This window comes from Coloeus monedula, assembly GCF_965178545.1.
Source record: "Coloeus monedula genome assembly, chromosome: 20".
Lineage (NCBI taxonomy): Eukaryota > Metazoa > Chordata > Aves > Passeriformes > Corvidae > Coloeus > Coloeus monedula.
In genome coordinates, this window is record NC_138800.1 from 1,404,496 (window position 1) to 1,427,251 (window position 22,756).

At 47.6% G+C, this 22,756-nt stretch overlaps 1 protein-coding gene across 2 annotated transcripts in view; it reads right to left on the minus strand.

The window, feature by feature from the left end:
* AUTS2 (activator of transcription and developmental regulator AUTS2) overlaps positions 1–22,756 on the minus strand; it is a gene marked incomplete at both ends in the record, with an annotated part of 761,383 nt that overhangs the window by 5,894 nt on the left and 732,733 nt on the right. The window contains 11 exons of one of the 2 annotated variants that reach the window (XM_082294493.1): positions 374–457; positions 1,763–1,840; positions 2,352–2,493; positions 6,008–6,079; positions 7,599–7,628; positions 9,246–9,317; positions 10,587–10,682; positions 14,808–14,852; positions 15,290–15,510; positions 17,017–17,270; positions 18,843–19,326. In XM_082294493.1, coding sequence (XP_082150619.1) covers positions 374–457; positions 1,763–1,840; positions 2,352–2,493; positions 6,008–6,079; positions 7,599–7,628; positions 9,246–9,317; positions 10,587–10,682; positions 14,808–14,852; positions 15,290–15,510; positions 17,017–17,270; positions 18,843–19,326 — 1,578 coding nt within the window. The remainder of the gene's footprint in view (positions 1–373; positions 458–1,762; positions 1,841–2,351; positions 2,494–6,007; positions 6,080–7,598; positions 7,629–9,245; positions 9,318–10,586; positions 10,683–14,807; positions 14,853–15,289; positions 15,511–17,016; positions 17,271–18,842; positions 19,327–22,756) is intronic. The other variant, XM_082294494.1, reaches the window with a different exon arrangement.

Here is a 22,756-nt window from a genome sequence, read left to right on the forward strand (position 1 = left end):
TGATCTTTTCCAGGCACATGGCCTGGGTTACTGGTGAGACAGGAAAAAAAAAAGTTTCCATCCACAGCTCCCTAGCTGCACACATTATTTACTTCTGAACATGCAACAAAACCATGGGAAATTTCACAAACACTCAAAAGCTCGATTTTTTTTTTTAATGAACAATGTAATGGTGACATTTAGCACTAGGTTGAACCCAAACAATTAAGTAATTAACAGAAAACGATTTACTGACGACTGAAAAAGGTCGCTTTCCAAATTCCCATCTCTTAGTGGTAGGTGATGAAATCAACCAGTAAAAAAGAGAGCAAACAGTCCCCTCAGTGCATCTGCTGAGCTGCAGAGCAAGGAGGGTCATGGCCCCGGTACTCACTGACTGTGGGGTTCCCGAGCCCCCCGAAGGCGTTGCTGCCCACGGCGGTGAGGCCGCTGAACGACGCCGGCCGGTTGAAGGGCTCTGCAAACCAACACAAACAGCTGAAACTCCCTGATGCTGCCAGTTCTCCTACAGCACCACTGGGGCATCCTACTGCATCCCAGCTGTGCCCAGCAGTGCTGGAACAGCATCCCCCCACAGCACAGCACAGCAGGGTTCTGAGGGGCTGGGACACTAAACACGTGGGTTTGTTCCTGGCCATACCCATGGCATTGTCTACCAGAAAAACTCCCTCTTAAAGAAAATCAAGATGTTAAAATACAAATGGTACTTCAACTGAAGCCTGCAAACATCTCCAGTTTTACTTCCTTTCATTTCCTTCCATGGTCTTCCTCAGGAAATGTCCCTTGCTAGTCAGACTATTAACTCTGGCAACTGTGCTCCAAACACCTTCAGGCCATGTCTCCTAAACCTGAGCCAGGGTATAAATAAAATGTCCTGTTACCCTGATGTGTCATGCTGGCCTGAACATTCTGTGATTCCCTTGGTGTTTGTTGCTAATACTACACAGAAGGCTAGTATGGATTGAAAAATGCTGGAGCAATTTTTTTAGTTGATGCATACAGGCCACAGGAAAATCATATAAAGCAAATTCTCACTTTATTTTGGAGCAGTCTAACAATTTTGACGAAGTCACTTCTGATAAATACCAGCACAGAGAAAAAGAAGCCCAAAGCCAGCATTTTCCATAGGCACCAAAGTGCAGAATGATAAACCTGCACTGGGTGTTTGCTGTACCAGTTTGGTGACCCTCCTAAATCCTTCCCCATGCAAAATAAAATAATGCCAACTTAGAGTCCTGGATGCTCCCATAAGGAGCAGATCACCTCATTACAACAGCAGTAAGGTAAAAAGGAAATAACAGCATCTGGTAACTTGGGTGGTTCTGGTTTTAAATGTGTATTCACTAGTTTTCCATAACAGACACGAGGCCAGATCACAAGATTTTAAAGTTACGTTTCCTATTCACTTTGATGGAAAAAACAGACATTTAAGTAGGATTTAGGAAAAGAAACATCTCTGTGATCCAAAGCCTTGCCCTTAAGGCAGTTTTTTACTGGATTTAAGCATAACTCCAGTGAAACCCAGCCAGTCCTGCCACTCTACTCCTCTAATGTCCAGAAATATTTCAAAACACACCGTCAGTGACTCTATTCTGCGTGTTTAGAATTTCTACGTGGGTAAAGACTAAAATTAAACAGCTAAAATGTGCCATTTGTAAAGGTTAGTAAGCAGAATACTCAGAGTGTCTCCACAGAGGAGATCTGTAATTTCTCAGTGGTCAGTGTGTCAGCTGTACTCCCCATGAGCTGAGAGAGGACGTACCTAAATGAGCAGCTGGGTTGAGGAAGTTGCTGTGGTGGGGTGGTGGGCCAAAAGGAGTCCCGGCTGGATGCCCCCCACCTGCCAAAACAAAGCAAAAGGGGTCAATTCCCAGAAAAAGCTCAGAGAGGGACTCGCTGTGCTCTGGGCTGTCATTTCTTAAAACAGCTCATATGAGCTGACACTGCTGTGCCCTGCGTGGGGCTCTCAGGATCCTATGCAAAGAGCAGCTGCTTTTCCAAACAGAAATACCCCGTTAGAGGAAAAGGGATGCAGGGGAATGAATGTTTCAGGTCAGAAACAAAAAGGCAGTGCATGTGAAGTACAGCTTATTTCCAACATCTCATCTCCATGATCATCAGACATCAGTCTGTGAGGGAATGTCCCTTCATTTTCTACCTGTGCAGCGTTTCAGCAGGTTGGGCTTTTATAAAAGCATACAGAATAGTTTTAAATACTTATCAAATAGACCAATAGCCCCTGGCATGTCTTGCAGAGAGTTCATAAGCCAAAGCATATGGGAAATTCATGGCAAGGATTAGCATTTTAATGAGCAAGGAGCAAGAAGGGGATTTCACTTCTCAGTACTCACTGGCTGTGGAGAAGAGAGTCGAGGGCCGAGCCAGGTCATGGGGATGGTGGATGGCTCCAAAAAGGCTGGGGCCTGGTGGCCTGCTCAGAAATTCTGGCTTCAGGCCAAAGTCCAGCTTGTGTGGATCAGACTGCATCTGTTTCTGAAATGGAAAACAGGACTTGGAAGAGACTGAAAAGGTAACAGCAAAAGGCACTTCCAGAATGATGTGGGTAGAGCAGCTCAGTCATGCTGACATTTTAACAAGAATATTGGATTTTGGGACCCCGAGCACAGGTGCACAGCTGTTTTCCTGGAAGGGAGATCTAAGGCAAAGAGGGAAAAGCTCAGGCTCCTGCATATTTCCTGCCAATTTCACCAGTGTTTTCACATATGCTCACATCCACCCCTCCAGGGTATTCAACACAGAGCTGCCTTCAACAGCAAACATAAAAATCTCTGAGGAGGCCTCAGACACTTGCTGAACTACAAGGACAGGTCGGTCCCACAGTAATAAATGGGAATGGTCCTGGTCGCAGGTGGGCAGGGGACACGGACACCAGAACCACTCATTTCCAAGGGAAAGCTGCCACCAAGAAATGCTGGATGCAGAGCATCCTCCAGAGCCTCTCAGGCTGCAGCGAGGGGCTAAAAGGAGCAGGAGTGCAGAGCAAGAGTGTTTGAGTCCCACTCGGACAGCTCCCGCTCCAGATTCAAAGTGCTGCATGTCTTTATTTACATGTGTTAGAGTCAGCAGCCTCTCTTTTGTGAGGGGAATTTGCTGAGGCAGCTGTATTGTGAGTGAGAAGTAGATGAAGGATGGGCTCTTCTTTGTGCCACATCCTCGTTTCAGTGGTGCCTACTTCAGGAGTTTTATAGAATGAAGGAAGAAAACCAAATTCTCAATTACCTGTGCTGCCAGAACTCCCTAAATGCAGATTGCTGATTAACTGTGCAGGGCAGCTGAAAGGATTGATAAATGGGTAACATGGAACCAGGAGATCTCAACAGTAATTCTGGAGCAGGCTACGCTTTATAAATCAGTATTTAAGACTGTGCCAGCCCCGAGTACAGACTATTACAATGATATAAATATGCATGTTAAAAAGTTATGATCAAATTAATGTGCATGCCTAGTAGCTGTTTTTCAAGTGCTAGAAACATGTCTGTGTAGCCATGAGAACAAAAAAAGAAAAAAAGACAGAAAACAAGAAATAAAAAAGAGAAACAAAGGCATTTTCTGTGTCTGGAGATAATGGCCTGCAAGAATACTGAAATGGCAAAGGTGGCCAAGTTAAGGTCATGTTTTTTAAGAAAGTAACACTGAAGTGCTTTAATAGTTAAAAGGAGTTCAGAAAATACAAATGCCTCAGTTGAATCCTGTGTGCCAGATTTTTATGCTGTGAACTCTTTTTATTCTTTTTTAACAACCAAGTTATAAACCCCTGACAGGCATTACTCAGAATAGCAAAAGCTGGCTGAAGCTTTAATTGCAGCCATATGAATGGTGCTGCTCTAAATAATGAACAAATCCCTGTCTGAAGAGGAACAGGAATACCACGGATGTGTTAAAAGATTTCTGAATGTGTTGGTTTACCTTAAAATAGTACCAGAGAAATGGTCACATTTCTTTTATCCCCAGTTTCTGTTCAGGGGAGCACCCCCTGGATGCCAATCCTTCCGAATGTATTTCCAGAAAATGTGTAACACCTTAATGTGGTGCCCACGAAAATCAATGTAGATGTCTGCACTGCTGTCAGATCAGGCTGGAAGGCCTTTCCTAAAGGAGAGAGGCCCAATTATGGAGCATAAATCCTCTCCTGAGCAGTGGTCAGTGTAAGGAGGGTGTAAATGTGCTCTGTGCCCTGAGCTGCTGTGCAGCCCTGTGGAATTCCTGGGGCATGCAGAGGTTACCCAGGTCTTGCTGCAGAGGCACAGGCAGCCAAACAGCATCTGCAGCTGCATGCAATTTTTCCTGAGGTCAGGAAGGTTGTGTTTTAAAGTTTCCCATCGTGCCTGCTCCTTCAGTGCCTGGCCCTCTGCAAGCAATTACTAGGCCAGATCGTTACTGGCAGCAGGCTCGCGGCACCACATGCAAACTGGAAATCAACCCCTTTGATTCCCTGCTCTGTGGTCAGGCAGCACCTTCATCTTGTGCAGAAGAAAAGGCACCTTCACAACCATGGGGTAGAAGGAGAAATTGTCCTGTGTGAGCCTTCAGGCAAATTCACCCTTTGTGGTCACATGAGCGGGGGGGACACTCCAACTCTCCTTACTGACAGACACACTTCTCACTTATTCTTGAAAATATCATCATGCACAGCCTCAAAAACTCAAGCAACATCCTCTCCTGTGCTTCTGAGCTTTATTCCTGCTTTTTTTTTTTAACATGCAAGGTAGAAAAGAATGAGGTAAAAGAAATGGCTGTATGAAAATGGCATTTACTGTGAGTTATAAATATACTGGTATGACCTCTCTCTGAATATCAAATCAAGGAAGATTCAAAGGACATAGATAGCATGGGAATAATAATTTCATTTCAAGAAAATACCTTTTCAATAAAATAAAAGAAGGACATATAACTCTCTAGGTCTATAACCTTGTCTTTTTTGATAATGGGAAGATGAATGAAGATCACTAGCAGGGGAAACATAAGGAAGCAGAGAAGAGAGATATGTCTACTGCAGCAAATTAACCTGTCAACCTTGTTTAAAAGGGTTATTTTTAAACTCTATTAGCTGCAGGTTTTCATAGCTGTTCAACATCTTCATATTCTTACCTACACAATGCAAGTGCATACACAGACTGCAGAGTGCTGTGGATTCCCTGGTAATTTCAGTTTCTAACACAAGCTATTGACTCCTGAAGTATGAGCAGTGAAGAGCAGCAACCATTCCTGACTCACTGGAAAACTTCAGGAGCAACACAAGATTCTTCAGTGATGAGAACAGTGAAAATACTACAAAGGGAAAGAAACCTTCCCAGAGCCCATGTGCAATGGAAATACAGTTACAGTACAAATGGGAAACTGCCCATGGCCTTCACCCTTGAAGTCTCAGAGCTTCAAAAATAATTAAGACAGGACTTCCATCCCTTAACCTTCGGTGCAGTGAGGCAGTGTCTGATAACACAACATCCCCTGAGAGGCTGTGGCTGCCTGGGCAGCCTGGACACATCCAGGTGCCACCCTCCAGCCATGAGGGCTGTGAAGGAAGAGTGATGGGAGCCTGTGCAGCCACACTGGGTAAAGCATCCTAGGGACAGGAGAAATCCGCCTGCACTCTCTCCTGCCCCTGGACATTAATAGGAGGAATGGGATACACGTGCCCAGCTTCTCCAGACTTTAAAAAATTCCCACTTGATACAGTTGTGTCCTCAGCCATAAATGAATAAATAAAAGCCACCTTGTTCACCCTTCCAAGCTACAAAGCTGTAGTTATGGCCCAGGATCAGCTGTCCTTGCTCCAACACATCCCAGACACTCTGCTGGGACTCTGCCTTTAGCTTTTCATCCTTATACCAACTCTCAGAAATGAGGCTTCTGCTCAATGCTGTGTGTGTGTTACTTTACCAAGGCACTGGCCATGGCACAGAAGTGCCCAGCTGAGAGCCAACTCTTCCTCTCAGAGCTCTGCTCTGGGCCCTTCACCCCCAGTCCAGGCTGCCCAAGCACTGACCTTGACTTTCTGTTGGTGATGGTAGATCTGCCAGGCGATGTGAACGTGCATAGCACACCACTTGCCAGGTTTCTGGAAAAACAAAACATGTCAATCAGTAACTTCCAAAAACCTGTGATGCTTTGTCCTGTTTCTAGAAGAAAATAGACCCTGAGCCTGGTCTGGTTTGGTGTGGGGGATCCCCACACCAAGACACCTGAAAGCAAAGGGTCTCCCTTCAGTGCCTTTCCTCTCCATCCTCCTGGAATACCGAGAATGAGAAGACTTTGTCCCTCACTAGGGAATTTATCCAGCTATCCATGAACACTCCAGTCTGACACACTCCTGTAATCCTCTGATGCCACTGGCTGAGTGCAGCTTGTGCTGCTGAAAGCTGTGAAGCTGTGTCCCAGTCAGCAGCTGCCCTGCACAGCTGGACTGTTCACAGCTGCACACTCAGGTCATTTCCACAAATGCAAGGATTGGCATTTCCACCAAAAGATGAAAATCAAAGTGGTTAAAACGTCACTCTGGTTTTCAAAATTCATCTGACTCCCTCATGTAATTGCTGGTCTGTCCCTCCAAGACTTCAGCTCATAAATATACTGACAACATTGGAGGTCACTCAATTCTGTTTGGGGAGGGGGGAGGTCTTTGCATCCTTCCTGTCACCCCAGAGTCACAGGGAGGAGAGAGGGAGGCAAGAACCAGAATGCTTGTTAGGTCTCCTGGTTGAGTTTGTACTCCATTTCCAGCACAGCTGGAAACTTTGTCTGACAAAGACTCATTTGAGGATATACTTTCTCCAGTTTTGTTACTTAGGGGTCTGTGGTTACCTACACAAGTAATGACTCCTGCAGATTTAAGAATTATCCCAGAAACTCAAGAGTCTCCTTAATTTACTTGTGAATTAAATCTTCCACAAACTACGGCACACAGTCTGCCTTCTATTTCTAGGTGTGTATCAATCAATAATTAAATTATACAAACTAAACTATCTCACAGCAATACTCCCCTAAGCTCAAGCCCTTTGCTAATTTGCAAAAACTGGCTGTGCTAGTGATTTAGTAAGTTCATTATACTGAACTCTAGACCTTTTTCTTGAATATGCTGAAAAATTAACAAACCCCCTTTTTGGATGACGGATAGACATCAGTCAGGATCTTTAGATCCTTATTTCTAAAATATTCTGTGTTTGAAGTGGATTGTCTGTTTACAGTGGACAGTGAGATACCTGGGTGGGATGTACCACACTGAGTAACACTGAAAACACGCAGTAAAATAACAAAGCAAACTCCTCCAGAGTGCAGTGAAATAACAGGGAATCACTGCTAGGATCTCTAGGGTTTGCCTCAGGAAACCATGATGGATCATCAATATTTAACCTCGAGTATTCATGTGAGGGGTTGCATGAGAAGAGGAAAACTTCTGACTTTGAAACTCTGCCTTGTCCTTGAGTGATCAGGAGCTGCAGGAGTGCCCATGCTCTCCCCAAAGGCAGGGCAGGACAGCCCAGGTGACTCTGGGCAGCTCTGATTTGGAATTATTCCGTGCTGCAACCCGGTGGGACTGAGCCGAGCTTGACAAACGGGAGCACAGGAAGATTTCTTACCCTCAACATGGGCCTGAACGGATCTGTCAACTGCGAAGAAGAAATGACAGCTTGGTTACACACCTGTCACTCAAACAATTGCTCTAATTAACAAATCTGTATTGCTTCATTAAGAGACGAAATTAAAATGTTAGAATTTTACTTTCAAATGAAGCCCTTTTGGATAATAATTAGTCCTGAGCCTCCATATCCGTGCTGTCCCCTCCCCCTGGCTGCGGCCTCTGAGTGGTGACGAGCAGCTCCAGCAGGCTCACACAGAGCTCTGGCCTCTGGCAGCAGCAGCAATTTGTTGATTTAATGCCACAGAAATGGCTGGTTAACTGCACTGATGGAAGCACAGATCTGTCCTTTGGGCAAACTCCTGCTCTCATCTTTCAGAGCTCCTCAGCTCATGGCAGGGCTGGAGAATGGACAGGGCTCGATCCCCTGGATGGGCTGGGATGGCTGGAGTGGGGTGTCAGCCATGCCCTGCACACCAGCAGTGTGCCCATCCACCAGCCAGGGCATCAGCCTTGTGCCTCACTGCTGCCTGAGGTCTTCTGACATAAATGGGCTTTGCCTAAATTATTTTCACGCTGAAACAGATGTTGGTAAACAGGGCCAACATAAAAACCTAATTTTCTCATTTTTATTTTTGATGTGGCCTGTTGGTGCTTTTTTTTGGAGTAGATTATTTTCTTATTCCCCTTTTTTTGCTCATATTTCATCAATAAATGCTGGGAAATAATTCAATTTATTGGGTACTGCTCATTCGTTTTGGATTTTCTGTTTTGAAATGCAATACTAAAGGAGATTTATAGGTGCAGAAGGTACTTAGCAGGCGCAGTGATGGCGTAATGCATCATCTTGAAATAATCGAAACTCACTCCCAGTTGAAAGGGAACATAAAGCTAAATGACTTCCTGATGGGAGGCTCTGGTTATCTGTGCACTTAGATAAACAAACAGAAATGTGGTTCCTTTTGGTGTAAAGCTCAGCCTCAGCTCCAGCACTGAGCAACCCAAAGCACTGCAGCCTGGCACAACGCAAAGACAACAGCTCTGCAAGCTCAGCCATGCCCCAAGCTGGAATTTTAGGGAGAGCTCCTCAGTGCTTCTGTCTGAGAGTTCTGCTAGAAATACTCCTGTGTGGAGTTCCTCATGGCAAACAATGGCCATGAATCCAAACACACCAACAACCCACGGGCAGAGAGACAAAGTGCTGAGGCAATAAATGCTGTTCACATCCGCTGGAACTCAGAAACCCAGAGGCACCAAGTGATCAATAAAGTGCATCCGTATTTCACTGGGGCAATCAATGCTACAGTAACCCAGGGAATAGCTGCCATTACCCACATTAAAAACAATTACAGAGTACAAACACAAATCTTGGGAGGTTTGTACATTTTCTCTGTTGAACTGGACTTTTATGCCTTTACCCCTGGGCCTGGGAGGAGAGAGCTGCCAGCAAGGACAGAGCTCTGCCACTGCACAGGGGCTGTTTTAAATGTTCCCACAGAACTTCTGCAGCCCTCACTGATGGAACAGCTCAGACAGCTTTGGTTTTAGGGTGTTAATTTGGACATAACTGAGGATGGCAGCTTTAGCATTCAAGGTTTTCAGGAGGAACAGATTTACATGAGAAAGAAAAAAAAGAATTTTTACAGACCCGTGGATCTTTCTGTAGAAGGGTGTGTGGGACCGTTCCAGGTCTGGCTGCAACATCAATAGGATTGGAAGTCTGGAAATTCCACAAGGAAAGACAACACTAATGAGCTGCACAGCAGTAACAATGCCTACAAGCAACAGAATGTCCAAATAATAGTTCTTTATCATTACATTGCCTAAGCAACAGAGATAAACTTTTTATAAAGGAAAGGAGAACCATTATAATCCACTCAGTAATATGGGTATTGTCATCTCCATACCCACACTTCGACTGGCCACCAACTTCCCATTACTTTAATCAAAACCACTGAGGGACCAGTAACTGTTTAAAGTGGAAAATCTTCTAATGTGAAAAACCTGATTAGGAACACATTTATGTCACAGCAGCAAAAGCAGCATTTGGAGGACCCAGCCCCTGCTCTGCTGATTATCACTGATGCTCTCAGCACACAGAGCATCACTGCACAAGGACCTCAACTCCATCCACAGGGACTGCCACAAAATGGACATCAGGAAAAGCAACATCCAGTTGGAAAAAATGGAAGCCTTTCCAATTATTGGAATATAAACAGTCGGTTAATAAAATGCAGCTTTGTGGGAAACAAAACCCCCAACAAAAAACCCCAACCCTGCCACATTTAGACAGAGCTTGTTCCTGTGTAAAAATGAAGAAAACAGAAATCAGCTCCAGCATAACTAACAATTAAGTGAGTTGTTAACAGTCTGATTACCATACAGACGAAGAATCCCACTAATGAACTGCAATTTACATATTCACTCATTAGAGTGGATGGGCCAATTTAAGGAAGGTGTCTCCTCTGCAGAAATTCCAGTCCTGATTTCAGTCTTTCATTGCAAAGTCTACAGACTGACTTCCTCCCACTGATAAATAAAGAGTAACTCCATGAAAATGAAAGAAAAAAAGCCTGAACTCGCCACATTTCTCTCTCCCAGCTATCACCCATGAGGAGAGCCAAATCAGTGTTCTGCACTGTGCTGGAGCTGGGAGGTAATTATGGAAATGAGTAAACAATAATGAACACCATTTCTTAAAATCCTGATTATTACATGACCTTTCATTAATGCACACCATCTCAGAACTAATTATATTGCTTCTGAAGTTAACTGTGCCACTATATAAATAATTAAAAAAAAAAAAAGTTTGTAGGTGTATCTGAACCTCATGAGAAATAACTTCTCTTTGCAGAACATTTGGAAAAAGGCAATTGTCCCCTGTGGAATTAAGCTGTAGGTCAGACCTCAGCTGCTCCAGGATGTGAACCACATGCTAACCCCACCCCTGTCCTGGCTCCCAGGCTGTCCCAGGTAATTCCTGCCTTACCTTGGGCTGGAAAGCTCCTTGCAGTGAGCCAAAGGGGCCGGTGGGAGGGATCATGGGAGGAATACCTGATACAGCTGGAGGATAGGAGTGAAACAGCTGCAACAGAAAGAGAACAACATCAACACTGGGGCACCACGAGCACAGGCAGCTGGGCAGGACACAGAGCATTCCTGCATAAGAGTAGGAAAATGTTACATGGAGAAAACTGAGAAGCATTGAAGTGATCTCATTGCAACGATGTTAGTTAAAGCAGTCGATGGGATGTTCACAGATGTCATGAGGTTTAGAGCTTAAAAGCAGTTCCAAAATCAGACAGCCAGCAACCTGTCCCTGCCTTGGGCCAGCAGAGCGTGAGGGAGACGTTTTCTCCTCAATTATTAATTTTTAAATTGGAGAGAGGTTTTAAATGGTTTCAGTCTGTGAGTCGTTTCAAGAGAGAAGGCAGAATCCTGAGCTGAATGAGACTCAGAAATCTCCTGTTTAAGTGGAAAAAAAAAACCCCTTACAAGTTCTAGGATATTGTATCATTAAAACTCCATTAGTACGTTGGGATTTTAATAGTATCTGTAGGAAATGAGGAAAATATGCACAATTCTTACTTCATTAGCCTGTCTGAGAGGATATCCTGCCACATCTAATATTAGCAGACAGACAATCTGATTTGTTAAAGATTAGTATTTAAACAAAATGTTAAGGCAGAACCTCCCAGAAATGTAGGGGACTTTTCTATAACCAGAGACTGCTCAGCACAAAGATGTGCCCATCTCCCCTGACCTCCCCTGACCCCAGTGCTCTGTCCTAAGAGAATTTGGGAAAAAACCATGAGAGGCTGCTCTGTGCTAATGCAGACAAACACAAGGGAAACAAGTGGGTAAATTAGACAGATAAATTCTTCCCTGGGAGGGTGGGCAGGCCCTGGCACAGGGTGCTCAGAACAGCTGGGGCTGCCCCTGGATCCCTGGCAGTGCCCAAGGCCAGGCTGGACATTGGGGCTGGGAACAGCCTGGGGCAGTGGAAGGTGTCCCTGCCCTGGCAGGGGTGGAAGAGATGGTTTTTAACATCCAACCCAACCCACTCTGTGATTCTATGATAAACCATGACATCCTCATCTGCCCTTGGCTCTGTGCTCTGCCTGTGAACCTTTGGCTCCTGCTGAAACAGAAAATTCGCCCAATTCCATGAAAATGCTGCTATCACACACCAAACTGCTTCCTGGCAGGAGTCAGAGATTCAAAGCATCACACTCCAAACCCATTCTCTCACCATGAAACCTCTGGATCTAGGAGGGGATGCATCTAGGACGGGATGGCTGCCAGCTCCACTGGAATTGCCACCCAAAAACCTACCAGGGGCTCTCTGGCTGAGACCAATTCCCCTCTGACCATGGCTGAGCAAAGTCCAACTACTGTGTGCTACTTTTAAGATCAAACTAAATGAGTTAATGGCCAATTGAACAGAAGCAAGATTGGGCAAAGTCAAAGACTGGACGTGAGGGGTGGGAAAACATTGAGCAAATCCCATCCCAGGTAAATCAGTACCACAAAGTTGTGATGGATTTGGTTATGCCAGGCATACACGTGTGCTTTTCTTTATCATTTTTCCTTCCCCTAGCTTATCTTGCAAGGTCATTTATCCATATTATATTTACTGAGAGCTGAGAAAACATTTCAGAGGTATCACAAGATTTTCTCAGTTAAAAAGCCTGGTATTGAGCCTCTGTTCATGTTGCTACTGTTGTTTTAATTGTATTTAATTTGGACCTGCTCCATCCAGTAGTGCAGAAAACATTTTGAGATTAGTTGATACTGAACTGTAGGCATCTGAGAAACCATTAAGAGACATTTGTCCTCATTTACAATAACTTTTAATGAGCAAAATGTGCTTTAAATTCTCCAGTGTCTTCAGTCTTTAATTCTCTGTGTAATGGACTAATTCTAAGTGATGGAAAAAGATGTAATACTTTGTATTCTATTGGCTATGACTAATAATAAGGAATTCTTTGCTCAGAGTTTTATAACAAATGGCAAGTTAATTAAATGTGACCTTTCCTCAAGGTCAGACTTATTAATAAAATATAAACAGTGTATCTCCATGATTAATTTGTATCAGTTAAATTCCTCCAGCTTTCAGAATGCACCTTTCATAGTCAGGGCTTCCTTTTTCCCAAGTATTCCTTCTCCTTTGAGCAGCAGTTTTCCCTTCTAGCTCTGCCTGGGCAACCATGCAGTGACCACAGCTTCCCTTGGCCAGGTGTATGTGATGCTAAACTAGACCTGGCACCAGCTGTAGGTAAAAGCAAAGCCTCACTGTGCTAAAAAAGAAGAAATAACACTGATTTAAAACTTAGCATTAGCTTCTATGTGAGCTACACTCCCTGTTCCAAAGTAGATGGATTTTAAGTCTCAAACAGACCTTGTTCTCCTACAAAGTTCACCTACACTTACTGCCAACATTTTTTAAGGTATCTGAGTTCCTGGTGTGGATCTGTAGCAGAAGCTGTTGTCCCTAGGAACAGCTCTGTGGAGGTGCCACAGTCTGACAGTATTTGTATTTCTCCTGCCCTGTGGGTGTGCCCCAGCCCAGTTCAGGGTCTGCTCTGCGCACCTGCAGCTGCTCCAGGCAGCTCCTGTTCCCTGTGCCCTGACCAGTCCCAGAGGTGGGACCAGGGGGACACTGGGCTGGGCTGGGCTGGGCTGGCCTGGCTGGGGTCACAGACACTCTGCCACCCCAGTGCAGACACCATGGGCACTCCCTAGGATCAGCAGCTGAGTGTCCCACAGGGACCATGGGGCAGCCCCTTCCCAAGGACAAACCCTTCCCCAGGGAAGGCAGAGGGACCAGATCTGTGCCCTGGGCCCCAGCACGGCTCCCTGGCTAAGGGGGCACAGCACGGAGCTCTCCTGACCCTAAAGGGGGTGAGGCCATGACCTCTGCAATCCAGGTAACTCCCCCATTTCTAAGAGATTATTTGAATTTCAACAGCAGATACAGCTGGACACTTCAGCAACACTTCCTATCCTACATTGCCACCTTCTGTGCTTGATTTGTCTAAAATCCATGTACCATCTCCCAATTCTGAGTTCCTGCTGGGATCCACAGGCCACACTGATGACAGTGTCTCTCCTGAACCCATGTGAAGCCCAGCACATCAGAGAGCAATGTAACACTCACTGGTGCAGGGGAGCAGCAGTGCCCTTTGGAGGGGCGGTGGGAATGTCTGCCCAGTGCTCCTGGAGCTCTGAGCCTGCAACGCTCTCTGGTCCCAGCTGCTCACATGAGGTGTCAGACAGGGACAGACTGCTCAGCTGCAGGACAGGCTGTGAGCTGGGCTGGTGTTTAATCCAGACATCATCGTCTTAACCAGTTTTTTTTGCCCAGTTCCACTTCTAAGCAAAACCAACACATAAAGCCAAATGCTCTGCAGATTTCTGAGTGCTGATGCAGTACTCCTTCTCTCATCAAAATATTGCTCTTGGATTAAGGAACTCTTGCCAGACACCTGCCTCTGCCAATAGGATGAAGAAAATACAACCCAGAGTTCAGCGGCAAATGAATCAGTGGATTCAAACCCTTAGGAGCAGAAGCTTTACTTTTAACTGGAATTTTAAAAATCAGTCCAGGTACTTGATAAGTAACGTTTTTAGTAGCTTAGGTAAACACATCTAGTGCATAGCTGGATTCATGCTGCTGTCATCAAACAGAGCTTTCAAAACATAACAAGCCCAGTGGATCAGACGAGCCTTTGAAATCTGAATAAGACAGGTTTTCAGATTTTATCAAACAAAATATGATAGATTGGGAAAACGATTAGATTATCTATCCCTGAAGGATTTGTATGATAGTTTGTCAGTTCATTTCAAGTTTCTTAGCAAAAATATCAGCCCAAGGGTTTGTGGCACAACTGAAACACCGTGATGGAATCACTGCCCTCTCCTGCTTCATGGAAGTCAGCTTCTCTGTCTCATCTGTTCACATCAAACCTGGCTCCAAATGGTGTGTGAGCAAGAGATCTTTTGACTGGAAAAGCTGATACTGCATCTTTATCAGAAACAAGCACCACGAATGCAAGCCTTCAAAAGCCAAAGCAACCAAGGACGATAATGGTAAATCCTGGAGTGATGATCAGGGAGAGATTTGACACTGTGCCATTGATTGAGTGGTGATCCCAACCCACCACAGAAAAGCAGTGAAGTCAGTTGGAAACAGAGCAATAAAACTCACACTGTGACGGTAGAAGGGGTCAACTTTTGTAGGATATTTGTCAAACTGCAAAGGGATCAAAGCACAAACTAGTTACTTTATATTTCCTTGTGTTACTTCTGTTGGCAAAATAAAGGACAACTTCTCTATTATTTGGAAACCAACAGAGAGGAAAAAATATGCAGAAAATTAATTTCCTATGAAACTGTTTGGGATTTTTCTTTCTTCAAAGTAAATCAAGGTCTTTTCGAGACAGGACAAAGGAGGAGGCCCCAGAGTGTACACTCCAAGCAGGACTGGCCAGAGCCTCGTCCCTCAGTCCTGTGCTGCCACCTGAACCTCTCACATGGGGACAGAGGGACAAGCCCTGCCTCTCCTGCCCAGACACCCCTGGGCAGCACAGGAGCCCTTCCCCACAGCGTGGCAAATTCTCTGCAATACTTTGGTAATAAAGAATAGAGTTGTGCTCTACTTATCCTCACATTTCTGCCTGGGGTACGCACCATGGGCGGTGCTGGCGTCGGCATGATGGCAGTGGGAGGGATGGCGTGGGGGAAGGGCGTGAAGGTGTGCTGGTGGGTGTGTTGGTGTGTGTGCTGGTGCTGGTGCTGGTGCTGGTGGAACTCTGTCCTCAGGTAGGGCGGTGGGCCCAGCGAGGCCCCGCGGTCGGCGCTCTGCGAGGCCAGGAACCGCGTGTTCAGCTCCTGGCGCAGGAGGTCTTGTTCTGAAACACACAACCACAGAGCCACAGCATTAACGGCCTTGGAAAAGACCCTCGAGATCACTGCATCCCACCTATGACCTGACACCACCTTGCCACCCAGACCACAGCACTCAGGGCCACATCCAGTCTTGTCTTAAACACCTCTAGGGACGGTGACCCCACCACCTCTCTGGGCAGCCCCTTCCAAAGCCCAATCACTCTCTTTAAAGAATGTTTTTCTAATGCCCAACCGAAACTTCCCCTGGCCCAGCCTGAGGCCGTTCCCTCTCCTCCTGGCCCTGTTCCCTGGCAGCAGAGCCCGACCCCCCCGGCTGCACCCTCCTGTCAGGGACTTGTGCAGAGCCACAAGGTCCCCCCTGAGCCTCCTTTGCTCCAGCCTGAGCCCCTTTCCCAGCGCCCTCAGCTGCTCCTCACAGGATTTGTGTTCCAGGCCCTTCACCAGCCTTGTTGTCCTTTCTGGACATGCTCCAGTATCTCAACATTCTTCCTAAACTGGGTGGTCCAGAACCGGACACAGCACTCGAGGTGCTGCCTCACCAGTGCTGAGTACAGGGGAAACCAAACAATAAAACAATCCCTCTGAGCTCTGGGGCTTTTCCAGGCCTTGTGCCACTTCCTTTTCTGTCTGTGGTAGCAATGCTTCATTTAAAATTTCCTGGTGATAAATCCTGACACAGTACAGGGTAAGAAAGCTCCCTCATGTTTTCCCTCAGATCTCAAAGGCTTGAGACATTACAAAGTGTGCATTTCCCCTCTCACCAAGCCTGTTTTCACATTCCTCTGAGCATTTATGGACAGGGACACAATCCTAAACAGGTGAGGGTGTACAAGCAAGCTGGAGTGAGCAAACAAGTGGCTGCTGCTCACATGAGTACCCTGGTGCATGGACACACACACTGATAATCCTCCATTTTCTTCCCCTCAGTGACCTGGTGGGGCACTGGCACAGGGTGCCCAGAGCAGCTGGGGCTGCCCCTGGATCCCTGGCAGTGCCCAAGACCAGGCTGGACATTGGGGCTTGGAGCAGCCTGGGACAGTGGGAGGTGTCCCTGCCCATGGCAGGGATGGCACTGGATGGGCTTTGAGGTCTCTTCCAATCCAAACCGTGTGAACACACCCGAGCTCAGGACTGCTGTGAGCACAGTCAGCACAGATTCTCCCTGCAGCCAGGGAAGCTCTGCAGGACACAGACCACAAGTGCATGAAGACCTTTGCTATGGGGGTCACAGACTCTGTGTGGGCACATCGTGAACTCTGCTGGGTTTTTACTGTGGGTTGAACAAAACAAACCTGGCAAAACCACGGCCTTCCAGAAGCAGTCGCTCCCAGGGCAGAGGGACTGTCCCTGAGTGTTTTTTTGGCGTTTTTTTGGCTTTGCTGTCACTTTGTTCAGCAGCGAGCACAGCCTCTCCCCACCAACAGCCCTCACCAAAAGGCCCAAACCCCAGCCACTCTGACTAAACCCACCCACACCGCACGGGCAGTGCCAGCCCTCGCGGCTCTTACCTGAGTAAGTGCTACCAGCTGGGTGTCCTGGAACCTGCAGCGTCCCTGACGTCAGCGGGGGTGGAGGGGGCAGAGCCGTGGGAGGGGCAAACATATTGGGGTGGTGGGGGTGTGCGGGGGGCTGCAGGGCGGGCGGGAAGCTGTGCAGGGGGCTGTGGCTGGCCAGGGACAGCGGGAACGGCGACGCCGACGGGTGGTGCGAGATGTGCGGGGGAGGCGCCTGCGTCTTGGCCGGGGTGCTGCTCCTGCTGCTGCTGTTAACGAGAGGAGAAGTCATCAGGGGTCGTGGGGAGAGAGAAAAGCTCCAGCACACACACATACACAACCCCAGCAGCCCCACACATCAAACACACACACATACACAACCCCAGCAGCCCCGCACATCAACCACAGCGCGGGTGTAACTCGTGTTACAAATCCGAGCTACCATTTCCAGTCCTACTGCTGGGATACCCCTTACTCCAAACACCTGAGCTGCCCCTGCTCTGGTACCTGTGACTTCCTGTGCTCCCTGCACACCTGAGCTGCCCCTGCTCTGGTATCTTTTACTCCTGTGGTCCCTGCACACCTGAGCCGTGTTCTCCCGTGCTGCAAGAGGTTGGTATTGCCCCACAACAGCACAGGGGTGACACACAAAGGAGTAATCAGCCCTGTGCATTCATTACTTAATTATCAGGTCCTTTCTACATGACTGCTCCTGGTTCACGTTTTCTGGCAAATGAAGCTCAAAATCACTGCATTAATAAAAGTTTAGGTTTTTGGTTTGTTTGGTTTTTTTTGCTATGAATTACTGAGATGAAAGACTGCAGAAAATGTGAAATGAAGTTGAGAAGGCAACAACAGATTTGTGATTACTGTACAGGTAATGCCTCTCTCTACCCTCAGAATAAAATGAGATGAGTCAGCAAAAGAAGTATTTGTGATTACACTGGTGGCAATTTTTCAGGTTTCATTTCCTACTAATGAGTATTTAAAATACATTAATGGAAGGCTTAATTCTCCTTGTCTTTATTTCAAGTAATGACACACTTCTATTGCAGTGATTTTTAAAGACAAGCAATACCAGCTTGGTTAAAAATAAATCCAGGTCTTAAACACCTCCCAGTCTTTTATCAAACCATGAAGCAACCACAGTGCTGCTTCCCTAGGTCCTGAAGGCCACATCTGCCTGCTGGGAACTCAGAGAAGGGGAAGCCTGAGGTCCCTGACTCAGAGGGACATCATGGGTTCCTGGGCACACGGTGTTTAATCTCACTGCTCATCTTTGTTATCCCCATATGAAAGGTGAGGCTGATCTCACCGTGGCCAGGTGAGAGAAAAACACGGAAGCCTGCAAGGTGTCAGCAGAGCAGGAAAACATGGAGCTGTGAGGTGCCTGGTGTGTGACCACTGGTGCTGGGCTGTCACCAGCTGGACCTTGCTCGAGGGGCTCCTGGGCTCCCTGCCCTGGGCCATGGCAGCGCTTGGAGAAATCAGATATTTACAGGGATGGGAGGGAAAAACAGTCAGCCTTCAGAGAGCAGCCCAACCTGCAGGAACTGGGCTTCTCTTCCCCTGATCTATACCATGTAAAATCCCCCCCAAAAACCCAAGTATAGCAGGCAGGAAAATCCAAAGCAAATGAATGTAAAACACCCAAGAGTTTATGGGATTGCTGGGTCACAGAGAGAGTGATCCTGGCTCACCTCACGGGAGGAATCGAGGTTAAATGCACCAACTGCCCTTCATTTCCCAGGGATGGGCTGGGCTGGGCTGTCACTCCTCTCCTTTATCCAGCTCCCCCCCAGGCTCAGTCCAGCATCCCAGACCCCTCTCCATGCACCTACCTTAAGCTGTTGAGGCTCAAGCTGCTGCTGTTGTAGGCGGAGAGCGGCTGCGAGAGGCTCTGGGGATGGGGCTGCACCGCAGGCAGGGCCGGGTGTGCCGGGGGCAGCGGCGACTGCGGCCGCGGCGGGTGCTGGCCAGCGGGGGGCTGGCCGGCCGGGGGATGGCCGGAGGGCTGGCCGGCAGACGGGCGACCGGGCTCCTCGGGGGCCGGGGGCAGCGGCACGGCCGGGGCGGGCGGTGGGGCCGGGGCCTCCGGGCGCGGGGCGAGCACGGGGCTGGGGCAGCGGCCCTCGGGCGGCTCCAGCGGCGGCGGCGTCACCTGAGGACGGGGGTCTTTAGGCACCACAGGCTCAAGTATTGGGTCTTTGCTGCTGTCCTGGCTCTTCTCTTGGCTCCTTTCTAGTCCTGATATTTTGGGGACAGCTGGGCCCCTAGCACCAGGGTCGTCATTGTCAGCAAGCGCGCCAACTCCCAACTCCTTATCTGCAACAACAACGGAGAGAAGATGGTTAAACGTGAGGCAGACGGGCAAACCCAGAGCCACTGCTGGGCTGCTCACGCTCCAGGAAGTTCCATTTTGTTTCCATCAAGAACTGTCCAGGTCAACGTGAAACTGAATCAAATCCATCTGCCCCAGTAACTCTCCTCAAAATAAACCACGTGGCAGAGAAGAGAGACTGTTCAGCACTGCTGTTCTCCAGCGTTGTTACTCATCACCACTCCCTGACTGAGAGAACAAACGAGGGAACTGACCCGCTGAGGGAGCAAACGCCACGTGTGCTCTGTGCCTTCTCACAGAATGCTTAAGGTTGGAAAACATCCTTAAGATCACCAAGTTCAATCCACCACCATGTTCACCACTAAATCATATCCTCAAGTACCACATCCACATGTTTTTTAAACGTTTCCAGCGTTGTTGACTGCACCACTGCCCTGGGCAGCTGTGCCAGGGACTGACCTCTCTTTCCATGGGGAAATTCCTGCTGCTGCCCACCCTGAGCCTGCCCTGGCCCAGCCTGAGGCCGTTCCCTCTCCTCCTGGCCCTGTTCCCTGGCAGCAGAGCCCGACCCCCCCGGCTGCCCCCTCCTGTCAGGGACTTGTGCAGAGCCACAGGGTCCCCCCTGAGCCTCCTTTGCTCCAGCCTGAGCCCCTTTCCAGCTCCCTCAGCCGCTCCTGGGGCTCCAGCCCCTTCCCCATGACACAAGATCTAAACTTTAAAACACACCCTAGCAGGAACCCTGGCTTTTTTTTGTTTGGCTGGTCATTACTTCTATTTCCCAACTCTTTAATAATAATGAATGTTATTATAATTTTAACATTTGTACATTGGAGTTTTGCTCACTGGGGTTTTACAGCAATTTCCCAATTGGAACTGCTCCCCCAAACCTTCTGCCAGTGTGGATCTGCTCCATGGCACCCCTTGCAACAAATCCAGGGGAATGCTGCTGAACCCAGACTGGAAAGGTGCTGCCTTGCAGGTGGGGGATCAGAAGCACCTTTTAGGGCTGCATTGTACAGCAACTTGGAACAGCTGGACTTATACCTACAGCAACTACAGAAACACAGCCTGAGGGAAACACGTGAGGTTTGAAGGGGCTTGGGACAAGTTTAGGATTAAAAAAGTGTCCAGTGTTCTAAATAACCCTAAGAGAAGGAAAACTTTACTCCTCCTTCTGCCAGTTTTAAGGGGTAAAATTACTAAATGAATAATGAAACAATATCCATTCAGAGAAAATTGTTGACAGCTCCAGTGTGCAAACCCTGAAGTAAAGGAGTGAACTCTTCCAGCCCATGGCCTGGGCACACATATTTGCCAACCACCACATCCCTGGGGACAGCCTGGCCTCCATGTGTCACTAACATGGCATCGTTTGGGTTTAACTTCATTAACAGATCAGAAATAAACCACATCAGGTACCCTCTCAGCAAGTATTTTACAGGCCCCGTGCAAAGGTGAGTGGCCTGGTAACGCTGCGGATTTTCATATGTTGCAGACAGGAGATGGGGAGAAAGGGGATAAAGTGAGACAAAAGGGAGGTAAAGAGGAGAAAAAGGAAGCAAGAAAGAGGGGGGGGAAAGTAAACAGGTTTATTTGATGAGGACCTACTTTAATCACTTCTGGAGTACTTGGCACAGAGGCTCCTGCACCACCTTGGACTGGAAGATTATGGGGGCAAGAGAGGGACTCCAGAGGGATAAAAACAATTACTCGGCCCTATGCCCAAGGTTTATCTCACTGCAATAAACTGCAGGTTCCAAGTAAAGAAAACTTTGCTCACATTAACTCTTTGGATCAATCCTGTTTGATCAAACATTATTAGAAGTTAGACAAGAGTGTGATCCACATGTGTTCAGGCAGGTCCCCAAGGAGGAGAGAAATGAGCAACAGTTTGTTCAGGAAGAGGTGGATCTATGTTCCCAGTCCTTATGGGTGTAGGAGTTACAAGGTTTTGGGTTTGTTGGTTTTTTTTACACAATGGCTTTGAGGACTCAGGCTTGTCACTAGAAATCCCCCACTACATGGCTCTAGCAGGTGGTCTGGAAATCCTGCAGAGGTGATACTTCCAAACCTACAGGGAACACCTGGCACTCAGTGCATTCATTAAATCCTTTCCTTTGGTATTTTTAGCCTCTCTCATGTGTCACATTTATTCAACACAGCTCAGTGCTGGGGATCCACTCCTCCTCCCTGGGAGAAAAGGGCTGGGAACGCCACTGTCTCTTGGGATTTTCTGCTGCTGCTCACATGCCCACTGCGCAGCCCCCAAGTACCATCCCTGTGAGTCTGCACTTCCAAGATGCTGCAAGCAGTAAAATAAATGTTATTCCCCAAGTCTCCCACCAGCCGTGCCCGTGGGTTCTCCTCTCCCAGTCTGGCACCAGTGCACCCACACCGTGCCCCAGCCTGGTGCCAGCTGTGCAGGAGTCTCAGCACACAGCCCTGCCCGGCAGATGATGGGGAGGGTGTGTAAATCAGAACCAATTCTCCATCCCACTGTATCTATTTGGGGAGTTGAAATCCCCCCTCAGTGATAAACACCACCAATCACAGGTTTCACGAGGAGGGCTCCAGTCTCCATCAACAGCACTTCAAGGTCACACAGACAAGATTGCTCTTTTCCTACCCTGATTGACTGGCTCAGTGCAAGAACTCTGGGGAAAAAAGCCCTTAATGTCACCATGACACACACAACCCAACTTTGTGAGATTGTTTATCATCAGAGGAATTCATCTCCACCCAACAGCTAAGTGCACCAAGCTAACTTTATTTGCTGGCTGTCTCCACACTCTGCTTTGGATAAAGCAGAATTACTGCACTGGGATTCAGGAGAGCAGTGACTGTAATGTAAATTCCATGCTGACACAGGCTCCCCTTTTTCCACTGGGTTGATACTGCATCCAGCAACAGCCACTCCTTCACTGAAAAAGGAATAAAGACAGAATTTGATGCTGAGGACTGAACATTGGCATTTCCCAGACAGGAAATGCAGCTTCCATTGTCTTCCATTCCTGTGCCCTTTGATGTGTCTTAAATCTCAAATTCCCCTGTTTTTCACTCAAGCACACAAACTCAAGACAGGACTCCAGTCCCCTCCATGACCCTGCTGTGTATGTGACCACCACAGGGTTGGCTCCATCACAGCAGAGAGCAGCTAAGGCCACCCTAGGGACACCCGTAGGTAACCCAAGTGACTCAGGTGACCCAGAGAGACTCTGCAGCTGGGAGAGCCAGCAAACACTTCCCTCTGGAGACACGGATTTGTATCATCAATACAGGTAATTGCAGCTTTCCATCACTGTCTCTCTCCCTAATGTGCAAACCACTAAAATTGGACCTGAACTCTGCATTCTGGCTCCTTTTTCCCATCTGGGTGGTCCCAAAGAGTTGAAGGATGGCCAGGGGTGGCCAGCT